The 17,850-nt window shown below is 45.3% G+C and overlaps 1 protein-coding gene across 1 annotated transcript in view; it reads right to left on the bottom strand.

The window, feature by feature from the left end:
- The window catches only part of LOC113935495 (zinc finger protein 470), a 47,751-nt gene extending 32,063 nt beyond the window's left edge, over positions 1–15,688 (bottom strand). The window contains exons 1-7 of the mRNA XM_027617487.2: positions 15,448–15,688; positions 14,858–14,949; positions 6,614–6,740; positions 6,337–6,432; positions 4,614–4,774; positions 3,881–3,995; positions 3,246–3,341 (exon numbers count right to left, since the gene is read on the bottom strand). Coding sequence (XP_027473288.1) covers positions 3,246–3,341; positions 3,881–3,995; positions 4,614–4,774; positions 6,337–6,432; positions 6,614–6,740; positions 14,858–14,949; positions 15,448–15,667 — 907 coding nt within the window. The 5' untranslated portion in view covers positions 15,668–15,688. The remainder of the gene's footprint in view (positions 1–3,245; positions 3,342–3,880; positions 3,996–4,613; positions 4,775–6,336; positions 6,433–6,613; positions 6,741–14,857; positions 14,950–15,447) is intronic.
- Positions 15,689–17,850: the final 2,162 nt, after the last annotated feature.

Genomic DNA, 17,850 nt, shown 5'->3' with positions numbered 1-17,850 from the left:
TTCACTTCTCTGGCCATATATTAATGAACAGGACCTTGCAGTTTAATTTCTTAGTTCGAAACAACTATTTTTATAAAAATGGTGCGTGCTGCCATTATATTTAATCACATCATATACACTACTGAACAAGCATATGTCTTATCCCAGACTCTAATGCTTACAGGGAGGAGTGTATATGCCTGAAGTCCTTTTGCTAAATAAATCGCTTAGCATGCACCAAAAATTTATGCACATAAAGTTATATCTCAATAAATACATATAGATAAAAGTGGTATTGGGGAGATGATGCAGAAAATCAAATGTTTGGAAAAAGATTATCTTAAAAAAGGGAAGTCTTTTTTAACAAAATCTAAACACTTAAAGTCTTCCTTCTTAGGTCAGTAATTAAGACAAGGATGCCTGCTTTTGCATCTTCTACTCAACACTGTACTAGACATTCTAGCCAAAGCAATTAGAAATAGAAATAAAAGTCATCCTACTTAGAAAGGAAGAATAAAACTGTCATTTGAAGATGACATGATCCCACATATAGAAAACCCTAAAGAATCCACAAGAAAAGTATTAGAGCTAATAAATCAATTCATCAAAGTTACAAGACACAAGAACCCAACACACAAAAATCAGTGTAGTTCTATACACTAGGAATGAACAATCTGAAAAGGAAATTATGAAAACAATTCCATGAAGGACAGCATTAAAATAAATTGTTTACAAATAAATTTACCCAAGGAGGTACAAGATCATATGCTGAAAACTGCAAAACATTGCTGAATGAAATTAAGAAGATATTAAAAAATGGAAAAACATACTGTGTTCATTCAAAGATAGGAAGAGAGCAAGAAAGAATTAAGTAAGTAACATAAAGAAGACCACATCTGTGATGTGGTACAAATGGAAATGATACCTCTATTAATAAAAAGAAAAAACTATGAGTGAAACAAAAGGTCAACAAAGTAAATGCTTCTATAAAGATACCACCCAACTTAAACTACTGTATGGTGGGAAGAAACAGCATGTGCAAACTTACAGGCTACCCAAAAGTGGGAACAAAATGTATCACATTTTTGAGATAGGATTTATATTGAAACAACAGAAAGACAAGGAAGCATAACCCAAAAGAAATGTGGGTGATGAGTATGAAGACAACATTAACAGAATATGAACACTAAATGGATTTAAACTGCATATTTCTCAACATTACAAGTACTCCAGGAAATGCAAATGAAATAAAACATCCATTTTCACCCAAGAGCTTGGCAAAAATTTAAAAAATATAAAATACTATTGGTGAAGATGTCTACAAACAGGCATTCTCAGATATTGTTCACCAGTGGTATAGCACTATATCCATGAAACTTTTTTTTAAAAAATGTATACTTTGATCATGCAAAGAGAGAAGTACAAACTGGACCACAATTTATTATAGGTAAAAACTGGAAAAGACCTAAATGTTCAAATGTCCTTAACAGTGAATCAGTAAAGTAAATTTATATTCACCATTTATCATAATACTAGACAGCCATTAAAACAATGAAGTAGAGGGGCACCTGGGTGGCTCAGTCATTAAGCGTCTGCCTTCGGCTCGGGTCATGATCCCAGGGTCCTGGGATCGAGCCCCGCATTGGGCTCCCTGCTCCGCAGGAAGCCTGCTTCTCCCTCTCCCACTCCCCCTGCTTGTGTTCCCTCTCTCGCTGTGTCGCTCTCTGTCAAATAAATAAAATCTTTAAAAATAAATAAATAAATAAATAATAAAAATAAAACAATGAAGTAGAATCACATATCTCAACTTTCTAAGGACAAAAATGGAAGAATTCATAAAAGTAATATATGATACTACATAAAAATGTTAGAATTTTTACATACCACAATTTTAAAAAGGTCTAATTAAACAGAAACTCTTATTACCATATGTGAAAAAGTGTGAAACCAAACATCAAAGAATTAGTATGTTGATATGAAAAAAATCACTGGAACTGTTAAGAAAGCTTTTAAGACATGAGTAGAGAAATGAATACAAATGAGGTACATTTAACAAAAGAATAAAGAGAATAAATAAATGTAGAAACAGTATTCAATCTCTTCCACAATAAAAAAAATAATTTTGGGTATAATCTTCAACAAATAATAAGCAAATATTTTCATCGAAATAACCAGTGCTGGGAGGATGCCATTAATCCCATGCGTCAAGTTATCTAATCATTGCTAGAGTTGCTGAAAGCAACCAAAACTTTCAGTGCCTAACAGATGTTTCTATCCAGGGATGCAGCAATCCCAAAAAGGTACAGTATTCACTTACATAAAGATACCTGTTGCAAGTATATTTTTAATAACAAAAATGTGAAGTAACCTAATTGAGCAATAGGATATATGACACAGAATGCATGTGAAAAACATCTCTATGTGTGACGGAATACACACTGCAATTCCAACTATGTGAAAAATACGTGTTTTTCATTTGAAGAAGTCTATGCTTGCTCCGTTAACATACTGTGATTATAGGTCATGGTTTTACATTCTGCTTCCAAACAGGTGACAGGATTACATATTCTATAAACCATTATTTTCTAAAGAAATTTATTCTTTCCCTTATGTATCAAAAGATGAAGAGAACCCACCCCAAAAAAGAAGAGACCCTCCACTTATATCTTCTTGCAATCCAACTTCTGCCCACCCTGTCTGACTCAAACAAGGAAGCTGGGAAATCAATCCTCTCCTTTACCTCTGCAATGCCCTATTGGAAATTTTGCAAACCCTACTTCATCCAGTTCATCCATAAACATGTTTCATCCTTTTCACTGGAGTGACCATTTACAATTACAACATATGTGTAAATTCTCTTTCTCCAAGTACCTGCCAATGCCAAGCACAATGGCTCTCTCAAATAACTTTCAATTTGTGGTTCTTACAGGAATGGATGCATAATAAAATGAGTGGGCCAGGTGATCACGAAAAACAGCTCAAAAGTACATCGGGGTCAGGACAGGGCATGTAGGGAACTGAGCAGACATAAGTAGCCAAGAGCAGGAAGAACATTACAGGGAATGAGCAATCACTCGAGAGAAGGCAGCAAAGAAGTTGGAAAGAGAGTAACTTTGAAACCCCAGACCTCCATTTTCTCTCTAGACCTGGAGGGCTTGGTAAAGTCCTGTGCATCTTCTCCCGTACATGAGTGAGGACTCGCGGCTTCTGGTGAAAGCTCTGCTCTCACCTGCAGCGGCGCTTCCCCCTAGGCTTGCCGCACTCACCTGAGAACAGGCCCCTCGTCAGCTCTCTTTCCACCATCCAGGGCTCCTTCCCTTGCTCCAGCAGAGAGACCAAATCTGGCTTAGAAACACAGGGTCCTGCATATGGGCAGATATGGGGTTCTGTCACACACCTGACATTCTTAAATCGAGAACCAATTCCTTGGCTTTGATAGAAAAATGTTTTATTACAGGAAGAAGCAGAAAGAAAAGTGAGCAGTGTCTGAAAGACATAGAAGACGATGCTTCAAGCATAATGAAGATACCAACTTTCAACTCTACAAACGTCAAATTCTCATCCTAGGAATCACGACAGAAATTTAGCCCAACACTTCAGAAGACCCCTCCCTGACCTCCACAATTCAAAACTGATGAATGGGGGCCCCTGGGTAGCTCAGTAGGCTAAGCGTCTGACTTCGGCTCAGGTCATGATCTCAGGGTCCTGGGATCAAGTTCCACATCAGGCTCCCTGCTCGGTGAGGAGTCCGCTTCTCCCTCTACCCCTGGCCCTTTCCCCCCCTGCTCATGCTCTCTCATTCTCTTTCTCTCTCAAATAAACAATCTCAAAAAAACAAAACCTGAGGAATGAAAGCGGCAGTTCCGGAAGATAGGTTCAGATTTAGGAGGGACATCCTTACCTACTGACCCCAGGTCACCATGGTTCTCCCATATCACATTCTTACAGAAACTCTTCTGAGCTAGGTCCAGCTGCCGGGAGAAGTCTACAGCCATGTTCGTGATGGTCACCAAGCCCTGAAATGGTACAAACACACTCTTTGATCAAACGTGCCCACAAACCTGCAAAGGCTCTGGGGAGGTGTGTGAAAGAGACAACCTGTGCAAGAATTCTCACTTAAGTTCTGAGCGATCCAGGTCACATAATGACTGGGCCTCGTCATAGTGTCTACGTTTGTGGAAAAAAAAAAAGAAAAATCGGAGAATCTGTTTCTGCCATGGAGAATCTGTAATTTTGCAGGAGAAAACGAACTTACACACAGTAGGAATTTCCTAACGCTGACTGAAGGTTTCCCCACCTTCAACACGCACGACTCGACAAGTCTGCAGGGTTTCCCTCTCATATGTAATCTTTCATGAGGGGGCGGGTTGAAATCCTGCTCAAAGTCTTCTCACGTCATCATATGCTGAATGTTTCTGATTAAGAGACTTGTGATTCATTACAACTGAATTGTTCCCCTCTTCTAGTGTGCATCAAGACTGCGTGCTCTTCCTTCCGGCGGGGTATTCCATCTACAGGAAGCACCGTACTCAAACAGAAACTTCTCCCAAACTCCCTGTGGTCATGGTCTCTCCCCTCAAGAAGGGTTTCTTTTGGAAGGATACTGTGACTTGACTAGAATTTAGCTCACTTACTGGCTGCCTCTCAAACAGAGCACCATAATCCCAGTTTTCCCCTAAAATGGAGCATTCCAGACTGTAGTTTGTGAGTCTCTCCATTATCACTGCCTGGGGTAACTTTTCCTTAGAGATGTCCTTCTTTGCAGGTAACTCAGTCTCCGGCACAGTCTTCAAATCTGAAATATATTAAGAAAGAAGGTTTTCTCCATTATGTATTAATATGAAGAGAACTTCCAAAATGTAATCAGAGGAATTAAAATCCCCCCAAAACCCCTATCGTATCGAAAGCTTTTTTATATGACTAGCCAACCCTACATTCCCGTATTTGTGTAGCTTTCATCCTAAAGGATACAGTATGAGCTTTCTTACTTAAATCTAAGATGACATATAGCTAATATAAATAAGAGGGGGGAGAGGCTAAAGAAGAAAATTGCTGTATGTTCCTTATTTCAACATTAAGTAAAACTCTGACTCTTTCTCCATTTTTCCAGCTAAAACTTCTTTTCTCTCTTTTTTAAACAATGCCTCTTTTATTACAATGCTAACTAATGGAAGTTCGAATCCCGGCCTTAAAAGTGCAAGTCTTCAGAATCAACTACAATTTTGGCAAGAAATGAAGGACTGGCTATTTCATTTTATAAAAGTCATTCAGAGAACGTGATTTACTATGTTAAATGGAAGAGTTTCACGGTTCTCCTGTACCCTATGACAACCCATGAGAGTTGTCAGAAGTTCTGCGAGCGGTCTGTCCTATTCTGTCAAATATAAAGTCTTCCCTCAAAGTATGATTTCAACAAAGAGGTTGTATGAGATCCTCAATTCTTTAGAAATTGCTGACATTTCCCCTTGCAGTAACCTCCAAGAGAAGTCTATAATTCTGATCCCTTGTCTTAATTGATCTGTTGTTCCAGAAATAATGTTGTAGTTGAAATCGCTGTATTCCCAGATGATAGAAATACCATCACAATATCTGTAAGATCTGTCTGTCAAATCAGCATCCGCACTCTCTTCTGAGAGCCAGTCACCCCACTGTCTGGTCCTGTCTGCACTGGGAGGCCCACCTGCACCCAAATCGATGACAGCCCCACCCAGACCCAGCTCCTGGCTTGCTGGTCTCTTTCTTATAATTCTAACATTTCTGCTAAAGGCTCTACTCTCATTCTTGTTTCTGTGGCTTGAAACTGGGACTGATTTTTCTTCTTCCTCTTTGGCCCCTATTCATACTTACCATACACGGGATAACAGTTTCTACTTCACTTAACTTATGTACAGATATGCCCTATTTCCCTGGTGACATGGTTAATTCTTCAACAGCTTACACTCATCCACCAACCTGTATCTGATGGCCTTACTCAAAACTGACAATGAAAGTCAGTGAAAGAAGTCTATACACGAAACAGTCACTTAATCAAAGAGAAATAAGATAATAAAAGCATTATCAGCATTGGCCAAAGATTTTTTAAAGAAGAGACAGGATTATGTAAGCTTGAATGACAAAGGGTCTGAGAAGGAGCTAGGAAAAAACGGGATTCAGAGAGGAAAGAAGTAATGTTCAGAGGGAGGAAAGCAAAGGTGGAGAGATTAGGTAGGATGAACATCTAGCGAGCCCATGCTCAAGAGGCCTCAGTTTCCCTCCAGGCCTGGAGGCTTGGAAAGAGCCTGCTTATGATCCTACATGGCTGAGGTCCTGAGCTGTGACCCGCAGGGCCTTCCCGCCAGCAAGGCCTCCCATGCTCACCTGGGCACCGGCCTCTTGTCAACTTTCTCTTCACCATCCAGGGCTCTTTCCTCTGTTCCAATGAGGAGATCATATCAGGCTTAGAAACGCAAAGTCCTAAATACACAAGAAGAAACAGGAGGTGGTCACACTGTGGATCTGTGCAAACTTGAGATGCAGGCCCCTTGGCTTGATGAAAGAGTGGCAGTGCAGGGCCTGGTGCTAAAGGAGTAAAGGGCTCTGAGCTACAGCAGCAGGCAGAGGAGAGCTGGGAGAATGGGGGGGGGCGTACCCTTACCCAGCGAAACCAGGTTCCTGTAGTTCTCCAACATCACACTCCTGTACAGATTCCTCTGAGCAGAGTTCAGCCACTCCCACTCCTCTTGGGAGAAATCTACAGCCACATCCCCAAATGTCACCAAGCTCTGCAAGGACAAAACCGCATTCTTGCTCAGTCAGTGCTCATGGCCCCCTAGACTGGGGGGTTGTTATGGACTGAACTGTGTCCCCCAAATTCATACATTGAAGTCTAACACCCAGTACCTCAGAATGTGATTAATTTTGGCGACAGGACCTTAAAAGAGGTGATTAAAACTTAAATGAAGTCACGTGGTCAGGCCCTAATCCAATCTGACTGGTGTCAGAGACATGAAGGATGCGAGTGCACAGAGGGAAGAATGTGTGGGGACACAGTGACAGGGTGGTCATTGGCAAGCCAGAGAGAAGCCTCCGGGGAAGCCAACCCTGCCAGCACCGTGATCTCCGACTTCCAGCCTCCAGAGCAGACTGGGAAAATAACTGTCTGTTCTTTAAGCCCCAAGTCTGCGGTAGCCCGATACGGCAGCCCGAGCAGACTCATATAGGGGTCTAAGGATTACCTTCTCCTCATTTTGGGTGAGAGACTATGCATACAAGGAATAATATCCAGAGAAAAGAGAAAAATACAGAGATAGCCCCTGCCCTTGGAGAAGTGGCAATTTTGTGCAGCTGTATACACAAGAAAAATATCTGACATCAATTCAGAACATAAATAATGGCAGCTCAATTGTTCCATGCACAAGAGGTACCAGAGCATTCTTCAACACGAGGACACACGAGTGGCCTGGATCAGCACAAGAATGGGGAAATCAACCCAAAGATGAACCTCAAAAGGCCCAGAAGACTAAACCTCAAAGTCGGTTCTAAGGATTTCTATTTCACTTTCAGTGTTCATTAGATGTTGAGCATTCATGTTAACAACAACAACAACAACAAAAAACCTAAACAAAATTCTTTTTTTTCCTGAAATAAAGATGAGTGTTTATTAAGAAAGAAAAATACTACAAAATGCCCTTCAGAATCAAGGTGCCGTCTCAGAGAAGCTGGGAAGTGTCGAGGAGGTCCCATGCACAACAGGTGAGATAGTGAGCCTACTGCCCATCTCACCCACTGTTGGCGGATTTTTATGATTTCAGTGTATAATCCTGATACATTCCAATGTATTTGAAACATTTATTTAATTCACACTCTGACCCCAGGAATCCCACCAGTGGCTGCCCTCTAGATTTAAAGGACCAGCAGCCCCGGGATTTTAAAAGTATATACTGAAATCAGTGAGCAGGGAAGTCCGACTACCCACAGAGCCTGAATGCAGACGGCAGCACACACCAGCCCTGTGATCTCAGCTAGTTACTTTACCTCTCTGTCTTGGCTCCCCAACAGTAAATGGAAAAACCAACAAAACCTCACAGATCGTGGACCAAACAACACAGCACCTGCACAGCACTCAGAATGTGCAAGGCGCCACGAACGTGTAAATGAATGTCAGCTACCATGCTGCTGACCAGCACCTGAACTCTCCTGTTCATAGCTTCCCTTAGTTTTACTGGAAACAAAAGTCACTTTGAGGTTTGGTGTCTGTTGAATCATATGCTATCACGTGCTCTCTAACCTGCAACAATTCTGAAGGTATTTTTAACCAAACTGTGTAAAGACAAAAGGGTTTTGTAAATGATATCTTGATTTATGTGAAGACAGGGAATTCTTGACACATAAATCTCCTAAATGGGAGACTGAAGGGCCCCACGCCATGGAAAACACCTGCTAATACTTGCAGGAAACAGCCAAGAACTGTTTTGTGTGAGCCTTGAGCAAAAGACATGCTCATATGCCTACATGAGCAAGCTAGTCTAAAACAATGCTGGTCAGCTCTCACTGATGTTGTCAAGTTGGAGCATCGGGCCACGAAAGCAGAGAAACTGCTGTGCGGGCTGAATAAGTAGCAAGAGAGCTCGTTTTGCTGGGAAGGCTCAGCTCTAGTTCCCTGGGTTGCTCATATCCACCTGCACCAGCAGTTAAATGCCTTCCAATTCTAAAAACTGTGCAAGACTCAGTGGAATCTTCAAGTAGACTGAAACTCAAACATTTCAATGCAGATGCTGAGTGAAATAAGCCAGACACAGAAAAACAAATATTGCATGATCTCACTTATATGGGAAAGCTAAAATAGTCACACTTATAGAAGCAAGAGAGTAGAATGTCGGCTGCCAGGGGCTGCGGCAGGAAGAAATGTGGAGGTGATGGTCAAAGGGAACGACGTTTCAGTTATGCAAGATGAATACATTTGGGAGAAGTATAGCATCATGCCTAGAGCTAACAATACGATATTATATCCTTAAAAGTTGCTAAGAGGGTAGATCTTATGTTAAGTGTTCTTGCCACCAAAAATAATAACAAAAACAACAATAATAATAATGGTAGGAGGAAAATTTGGAAGGTGATGATGGTGGTGATGGTTTCACCAGTATATACTTATCCTCAAAGTCATTGAGTGGTACACATTAAAAACGTGCAGGATCCTACATGTCAATCATACCTCAATAAAGTGGCTTAAAAACAAACAAAAAACCCCACAACCATTTCTTTTGTTTTAAACATTTATTTATTTAAGTAATCTCTATACCCAATGTGGAGCCTGAACTCAAGACCCCGAGATCAAGAGTCGTATGCTCTTCTGATTGAGCCAGTCAGATGCCCCCCCCAAAACCCATTTCAATGCAAATATTTTCAACTGGTTCAAAGGTATAGGTGTTCAGACCATGCTACTTCTATGCTTTTACTCTGACCTGATCTAAAAGCTGGTTTTTCACAGATTCCAGCCTTACAGTTCTGTCTATATGCTCCTTGCCTGGCAAGTCTTGCACTTATTTTTTTCAGATATTCAAAATCTTTTCAGGTAGTCTTTTTTTTTAAGATTTTTTTTTTTTGACACAGAGAGAGAGAGATAGTGAGAGAGAGAGCACAAGCAGGGGGAGTGGAAGAGGGAGAAGCGTGCGGGACTTGACCCCAGGACCCTGGATCATGACCTGAACCGAAGGCAGCCACTTAACTGACTGAGCCACCCAGGCACCCCTCATATAGTCTTTACTAAATGAAACATTATATAAAATGGAGTACATATATTGTATACAAAACACCTTTTTAAAATCTATAATATCTTTGCGGCACCTTTACAATAACTTTATAAGTGTTGGTGCAAGAGAAAATGATGTCCAATTTTCTTGTATTTGTTACTCTTGTCATTTGTAAGAAAACTGGAACTTGGAGCCCCTACTACACAGAAGAGTATAAGTTCTAATATTTTCTTATACTTGGCAACTGGGATCTTTTGGGGCCTGATTTTTTTTTTCTTAATAAGAAATGTCCCCTTCTCCACCTCTCTACTTCTATGTACCAGAGGGACCTAGCATTAACAATGTATGTGTAACCTTCCAAATAAGACATTTTCTCAGTTTATACAGACTGCCCTTTATATATATAGAATCAATGACTTCTGGGGGCACCTGGGTGGCTCAGTCAGTTAAGTGTCTGCCTTCGGCAGGTCATGACCCCAGGATCCTGAGATCAAACCCCACATCGGGGTCCCTGCTGAGTGGGGAGTCTGCTTCTCCCTCTGCTCCTCCCGGGGGGGCCCCCTGCACCCCCCACTCATGTGCACTCTCTCTCAAATAAACAAATAAGATTTTTTAAAAAAAGAAATACAACTGCTTAAAAAAAAAAGAGCCAATGACTTCTGTTAGTGCTATGGTCTGAATGTTTGTGTCCCCCCCAAATCCATACATTGGAATCCTAATGCCTAGTGTGATGGCATTTGGAGGTGGGGCCTTTTGGGAGGTCCTTTGGTCATGAGGGTGAATCCTCTTTAACAGTCTTAATGTCCTTATAAAAGAGATACCTCCCCCCCACCACACCGCCCAGAGCTCCTTAGTTCCTTCCTCCATATGAGGACACCGAGAGAGGGCAGCCCCAGCTATGGAAGAGGAAGCGGTCTGCATCAGCCACCACATACAATCTGCCAACACCATAATCTTGGTTCTTCCCAGCCTCCAGAACTATGAGAAATAAATGTCTGTTGTGTATAAGCCACACTGTCCATGCTGGTCTATGATAGGAGCCCAGACAGACTAAGAGAGCTGGCAAACTTCTTCCACTATAAACAGTAACAATTATTGCTCGCAGCACGTACGATATTCCAGACACAATTCTATATACTCACATATAAGCTGATTCAACCCCCACTACCCGGAGAGTCGGTACTAGCACTATTCCCATTTTATAGATGAGGAAACGGAGTGCTGTAACTTGCCCAAGATCACAGTCAACTGCAGAGCCAAGATTCTGAACCCAGTGGTCTGGCTCCATAGTCCACACCCTTAACCTCTAAATCAGGGGCCAGCACAGTCTTTCTGTAAAGGGCCAGAGGGCAAATATTTTAGGCTTTGGAGGCCAGACAGCCTCTGTCACAACGACTAAACCCCGCTCCTGCAGCATGAAAGCTGCCACAGTCCACAGTTACACCACGTGTGCCAGGCTCCAAGGAGATTTCATTTATGGGCAACAAAACGTAAACTTAGGTAATTTTCACAGGTTGTAACATATTTTCATTTTTTTTCAATCCCCGAGAAATGTAAATACCATTTGTAGCTCATGAGCTATACAAAAAGAGGTGGCAGGCCAGATTAGGCCAGTTTGCCAACTCCTGTCCAATACCATACATTGTTGAGTTACTGTGCATCACCTAAGGGGCTGGTTCGTAAATTTCTAAATGACAATGGCACGAGGATGCTGACAGCAAACACTTACTGAGATCTCACTATGTGCCAGGCACCTTTACGTTTTTCTAGGCACTTTACGTGCATTCACTTAATTAATCCTTAAAAGAACCACATTAAGCCAGTACCATTATCATCTGCATTTTTACAAATGAAGAAAATGTGGTCATTTACGTTGCCCTGAGGTTACACAGCAATTAAATGCTAATGCTAGCACCGGAACCCAAGCAGCCTGGCTTCTTTGTCCACACCTGTGACCATGACACTAGCATGCCTCTACTGAAAGCTTCCACTCTGGGCGCCTGGGTGGCTCAGTTGGTTAAGCGACTGCCTTCGGCTCAGGTCATGATCCTGGAGTCCCTGGATTGAGTCCTGCATTGGGCTCCCTGCTCGGCGGGGAGTCTGCTTCGCCCTCTGACCTTCCCCCCTCTCATGTGCTCTCTCTCTCTCTCATTCTCTCTCTCTCAAATAAATAAATAAAATCTTTAAAAAAAAAAAAAAGCTTCCACTCTGACAGAAGCCACAATGCTTGCTATCCATTCACCCTGATGATGAAACAAGATCCACTAGGCAACATAGCTTTCAGATAGAAAAAACGATCAACCTGCTTCATTCAAGGGTACGCAAAACACTCTCAACTGTGCACGTCCTATTCTTATTCCCATTGCTAGTGTGGACATGTGCAGATTTCCAAAAGGGTTTCAAAATGTCACACTACACCAGAGAGAAAACATAATGGTACACCCAACGTAAGAATTTGATCTGGTGGTCTCACTCTTAATCTTAATAAAGACAGAAAAAGGTAAAAAACAAACAGAAAACAAAAACAATTTTATCCTTAGACAGAAATACTGTGGAGTATTAATACTCCACAGAAAAAAATGAATGAAGGCCTTTTATAAGAAAAACGCATTAAAGAGGGGTTTTTTTTTTTTTTGGTTCAATTTGATTCAGTTAATTTTTAAGGCATGTGAATGAAAAATCAGTAAATTTTTCTTTTTGGTGAAGTCTACTCTTTACACCATAAATTCTAGCTTTTGAGACTCTATTGCTGTTCCATCTAAATACAACTTTTATTTATTTTTTATTTATTTATTTGTTAGAGAGAGAGAGAGAGAGAGAGAGGCAGGCAGAGGAAGAAGCAGGATCCCGCTGAGCAAGGAGCCTGATGTGGACTCAATCCCAGGACCCTGGGATCACGATCTGAACCAAAGGCAGACACTTAAAGAGCCACCCACGTATCCCTAAATGCAACTTTTAAAGTATTCTGATTTCATGTCAGTTTAATAAACTTTAATGCACAAAGTAAGAGAAACTTCTAGGAATGCATTCATAGGAAATAACCAGGGATAAAGCACATTCCCAGGTAGAAAAGTGATTATCATAATATTATATTAAATAGCAAAACACTGGCTACAAGAGAAGCTTACACATTCCTCTACCAAATATTTTCTGAATGAGGCTTTGGGGGTGAAACTGTCCAAAATCCCTGCCTGTGTCAAGTATACTTGGAGCAGAAAACCAGATATATTAAGTAAATATACAGTATGTTGAAATGCGCTAAGAGTTTAAAAAAGGAGTAAAGCAGAGAAGAAGATGTGAAGAATTTGGGTAGGAGTCTTTGAAGCTATAGACAGAAGGACTGGGAAAATGAGAAGGCAATTTTTGAGGAAGCAAACCGAGTGATGCAGGAGGATGGAAAATGGCAGAGGTCCAAAGGACCCGTTCAGGTAGGGCCCTGTCAGCACATGAAGGACGTGGCCTTCATTCACGGAAGCCACTGGAGGGTTCTGAGCAGAGAGGAACACAGCAGTTAGGACAGACCCCGCCTGGGTGCAGCCCTGGGATGTGACCGCAGGGAGCATATGATGAAGCAGGAAGTCACGGAAAGAGAGTCGAGGGGCCAACAGTAAGATAATAAGCACCAAGGCAGCGATGGAGGCAGTGGGCATAGTGATAACCGTCAGGTTGCAAATACACGTGAAAACAGCGCTGACAGGATTTGCAATGAGGCAAACACGGGCGGAAGGGAAAGAGAAGAAACAAGAATGCCACAGAGGTTTCTGGCCTGACATCTGACAGCATGAAACTGCCATGGTCTGAGACAGACACAACTGTGGGAGCAGCCAGTTTGGGGGGGAAACCTCAGATTTCAGATGTGAATGTATGAGGTCTGAACTACCTACCCGACATTCAAGAGGAGGAATCAAGTTGGATGCACAGGCCTGGAGCTCAGAGGAGAGGTCTGAGCTGGAAAGGCGAATTTGGGAGAAGCCTGCCTACGGCTAGTTTCTACAGATGAGAACAGGCATTGTTCCTCAGGAGAACGTGTGCAGACAGACAATAAGAGAGAGCCAAGAACACCATCCTGAGGCACGCGGACAGCTGTAGGTCCGGGAGGGGAGGAGGAACCAGCAGTGAAAGCTGAGAAGCCAGGAAGGTGGTAGGAAGCTCGATGAGTGCTACAAGCCAAGGGGGAAAAAAGGGTCCCACGAGAGAGCAAGGGATGAGCTACTTCAAGGGTCGGCAGCCCCCCGTTTTTGTAAACAGTTTTATTGGAACACAACCCTGCCATTCATTTACATACTGTCCGTGGCTGCTTTAGTTCGAGAAGGCAGAGTGGCGCAGCCGCGGCAGAGACCTTATGGCCCGCAAAACCTAAAATATTTACTACCTAGCCCTTTACGGTGAAAGTTGGCCAACCCCTGAGCTACTTCAAATGCCAATGAGAGTCAAAAAAGACGGAGGACCGGACAGTGCGTCCGGCAATGTGGCGATCACTGGTAACTTGCTTACAAGTAGCTTGGGTGGGACAACTGGCACCTGGTTCCCATATTGATGAGCTGGCTGTCATATTTATGGGACACAGAGGTCAGAAACAAATAAAACCATTTGTCAGCATTTTAAGAAGCCATCCAATCAAGTGAGAAAAAGACAGCCTCTCACACTGCACCAGGGCTGCCAATCATCCCCTCTCTTCAAAACATGGCTCCAAAATCACCTTCCTGGGAAAGATCCCCTGCCCTTCCCTCACAGGCAGCTAGAAGCTCAGGCTAATGAGCTCCCTGAGAGCAGGGACTGGGGCTTAGCCATGTTTCTCCAGGGACTGGCACCAAGTGGATACCAAACAAACCAGGTACAGCACCAGCAACTGCCGTGCTTGCCCCAAGGAGTACCTTTCGGCTCCATCAGAGTCTCTCTGAGAAAAGTGGCACAGCGAGGGGCTGCATCACTTCACCACTGAAGAACGAACACTGAATGGGATGAAGAGGAAGCAGGGAGGGAGGCCCTGGGCTTCCCCTGTAGCCCATCACTCACCAGAATGTGAGGAAATGGGAACCAGCTCCCAGGACAGGTCTCTTAAACTGAAAACTTTTAAAAGAAAATAAACATTATTAAGTCCTGAAAAGCAAGACCGCGTTTCAGAGAGGAGAGTGGAAATGCCAACTCACCTGAGACATGGCTTTCAGTTCGGTTCTTGTCCCTGCTGCCTCCTGCTTACGCCTCCTCTCCTGCAGAAGGGCAGTGCCCCTGGAAGGAAGAGCTGGGGGGGGCGGAAGAGAAAGGAGGCGCTGGAGACCAAATCTACACGACGCTCCTAATCACCAGGCTGGAAAGGGTGCCTTCCTGCTGACTCTTAAACTACAGCCCTTAAATCAGAAAGGGCATCAACAGGTGGAGAATCAAATACTCAGGCACGAACGGATGGACGGGACCAGCTCTGAAGGCACTGACCTGTACACGACCGTCGCTCTACCTAGGGAGGGGCTTCCTCTGTCCGGGAGCCTGAATTAGGATGGTGTGAGGTCAGGCTGACCCTGGCAAGTCACGGTCCCTCCCTGCACGGCTGTTGATGCTCGGACTCAGAGGGAACTTCCAAACCTTTGGACTCCCCCGATCTACCAGCCTCAGAGCCTAGGGACAACCATTCACCAGCACAGGAACCCGAGAGGCCCTCTGCCCCAAGCCCTCGCCCTCCCCGCACTCTGAAGGGGTGAACTCGTCCCCGTCCACCAGAGGCCCGACCGCCTGTCACCCTCACCTCCGTTCTCAGGCCCCGTGGTCACCGCTCCTCGCTGACCCCCGGAGGGGGGGCCATTCCTCGCGCGCGGCCTTCCCCGGGCAGGGCGGGCGAAGGCAGCCGGGGTCCCCGCGGTCCGGCCTCGGCCCGCCCCGGGCTTTGTGCGGGGAGCGCCTCGCCGCGGCGGGGACCCCCGCCCGCGGGTCCCCGCGCCCCTGCCCGCGTTCGCCGCCCCCTGCATGTCCGCGCGGCGCGCGCGCTCGCTGCCCCCACCCACCGCGGGCGCGCCCGGCGTCCAGCGGGCCCCGCCCCACCCCCGCCCCGTCCCGCCCCGCGCCCAGCGCCCAGCGCCCACCACGGCCGCCGAGCCCCCGACCCGGCCGGCCGCACGAACCCCGGCCGCGCGCCGCCGCCGGAAGTGGGCGTGTGCGGCCACCGCAACGCCCCCTGGGAAGCGTAGTCCCGGCCAGGACGGCGGCGGGACTGAGCGGAGCGCAGGCCGCAAGGCGCGGTCCCTCCCTGGGCCTACACAGAGTCCATCGTCTCCCCTCCCGGTCGGCCGCTTCCAGCTCTTCGGGACCGCGGCCTCCGGGTGGCCATCGACACCCGGCCCGAGCCTGTCCGGAAGTACAGGCCTCCCGACGGACAGACAGCGCCCCCACGGGCTTCTGGGAGTCGGCGCCGGCTTCGGGTTCGCGCAGGCGCGGTTCCATGGCGGGGGCGGGCGCTGACGGCGAGGGGCGGGGCCGCAGGGCTGACGAGGGTGGCGCTGGGATGCGGCAGGTGGCGCGCTCCTCGGGTGGGCGTCCCACGGGTGTCCCCGCCGACCGAGCGCAGGCACGCGCGCGGCGAAGGGCAGCGCTGGACCTTGCCGGTGTCCAGAGTGTGATTCTGCTGGGGGTGTGTGAGCGCAGCGTGCCTTCGCGTCCGATTCGCTGCGCACCTTTGACCCCAGGTGGGTCCCCGTGTCCCTGGACACTCGCGCCTCCCCCGCTCCCCGACACCCGTCCGCCAGATGCCACTCCCCCTGCGCTTGTGGGTCCTGCACCTGAACGGCCTTCCCCCAAACTCTCGTCGGGGCTAGTTCCCACCTGTCACTCTCACAGATCGCTGCCCAGACTCGCAGTCACAAATGCCACTCACCTCGTGACCTTTTAAAAATCTGCTGCATAACCTTCATCCTTATCTGAGTTAACTGATGTTTTTATTCATTTATGTGTTTAGGGCCAGTCTTATCAGAGCCGTCCAGAGCCTTCTGGATCCCTGCAGCTGAAAACCTCGTTCCGCCCAGTGAATAACCTCACTTAACAGCCGGGGCGCAATGCTGTTGTTACACTCACCATCACAGACCCGAGAGGCTACACGCCGTTACATTATTTGACATTTTGTAATACCATTTAAGACAGAAAAGAGAGGAGTGGTAGCCAGGGACTGGGGGCAGGAGGAGGAGACGCACTACAAAGGTCTTCTATATCTTGGTCGTAGTAGTTACAGGACTGTATGAATTTGTCAAAATTGGAATTCTACACCTAGGGGCGCCTGGGTGGCTCAGTCGTTAAGCGTCTGCCTTCGGCTCAGGTCATGGGATCGAGCCCCACATCGGGCTCCCTGCTCGGCGGGAGGCCTGCTTCTCCCTCTCCCTCTCCCTCTCCCACTCCCCCTGCTTGTGTTCCCTCTCTCGCTGTGTCTCTGTCAAATAAATAAAAGTTAAAAAAAAAAAAAAATTCTACACCTGAAGTGAGTACGTTTTACTGTACTAGCTTTTAAAAACTCATGAAATTTTACACTTAACATCTGTGTGTAAATATTTCCCATTAAAAATAAAGTTGTAAAGCCCTCACTGACATAGAACCGAATCTAAACCATTTTAATTAAAAGACTTTGATTTAGTAAAATGGCACTGGCTGGGGAGGGAGCCTAACTATGAACTAGCGAAAAGAAAACCATGGGCAGAGAATATAACCTGTCCTTTTTCTTTCTGAAACTGGCCTTGGGGTTATAATTGGTGTGTAGGACTTCTCTTCTACTTTATATAATGCCATACTTCTCCTAGTCTTGACCAACGCCTCAGTTAGGCATAACCTGACCCAAACCATCAGTGGCCTGGGTGGTATTGCAAGTGTCTTCCATTTCCACTTCCGTTTACCATTGTGCATGATAGTTCAAGGAAGGGGACCGTCCATAATCCTCCCAAGCCCCAATATTCTATTTATTCTTGCCTGTCAGGATCAATCACTGTGGCTTTTTTATCCCTCTAGTGGCATGAGACATATGGAACAGATAGAGGTCATCTGACCTTCACTGCACCCATTGTTGTTCCTGATTGGAAGACTTCCTCCCAGGACTAAAACATTTACACAAGCATAACTCAGAATTGGGAGAGAGAAACTAACAATTTTGAACATGGGACATTATACATGGCAA

This window comes from Zalophus californianus, chromosome 17, assembly GCF_009762305.2.
Source record: "Zalophus californianus isolate mZalCal1 chromosome 17, mZalCal1.pri.v2, whole genome shotgun sequence".
In the NCBI taxonomy this organism is placed as follows: Eukaryota; Metazoa; Chordata; class Mammalia; order Carnivora; family Otariidae; genus Zalophus; species Zalophus californianus.
Note: the sequence above shows the minus strand (reverse complement) of the source record. Positions and strands in the feature narration are given on the sequence as shown.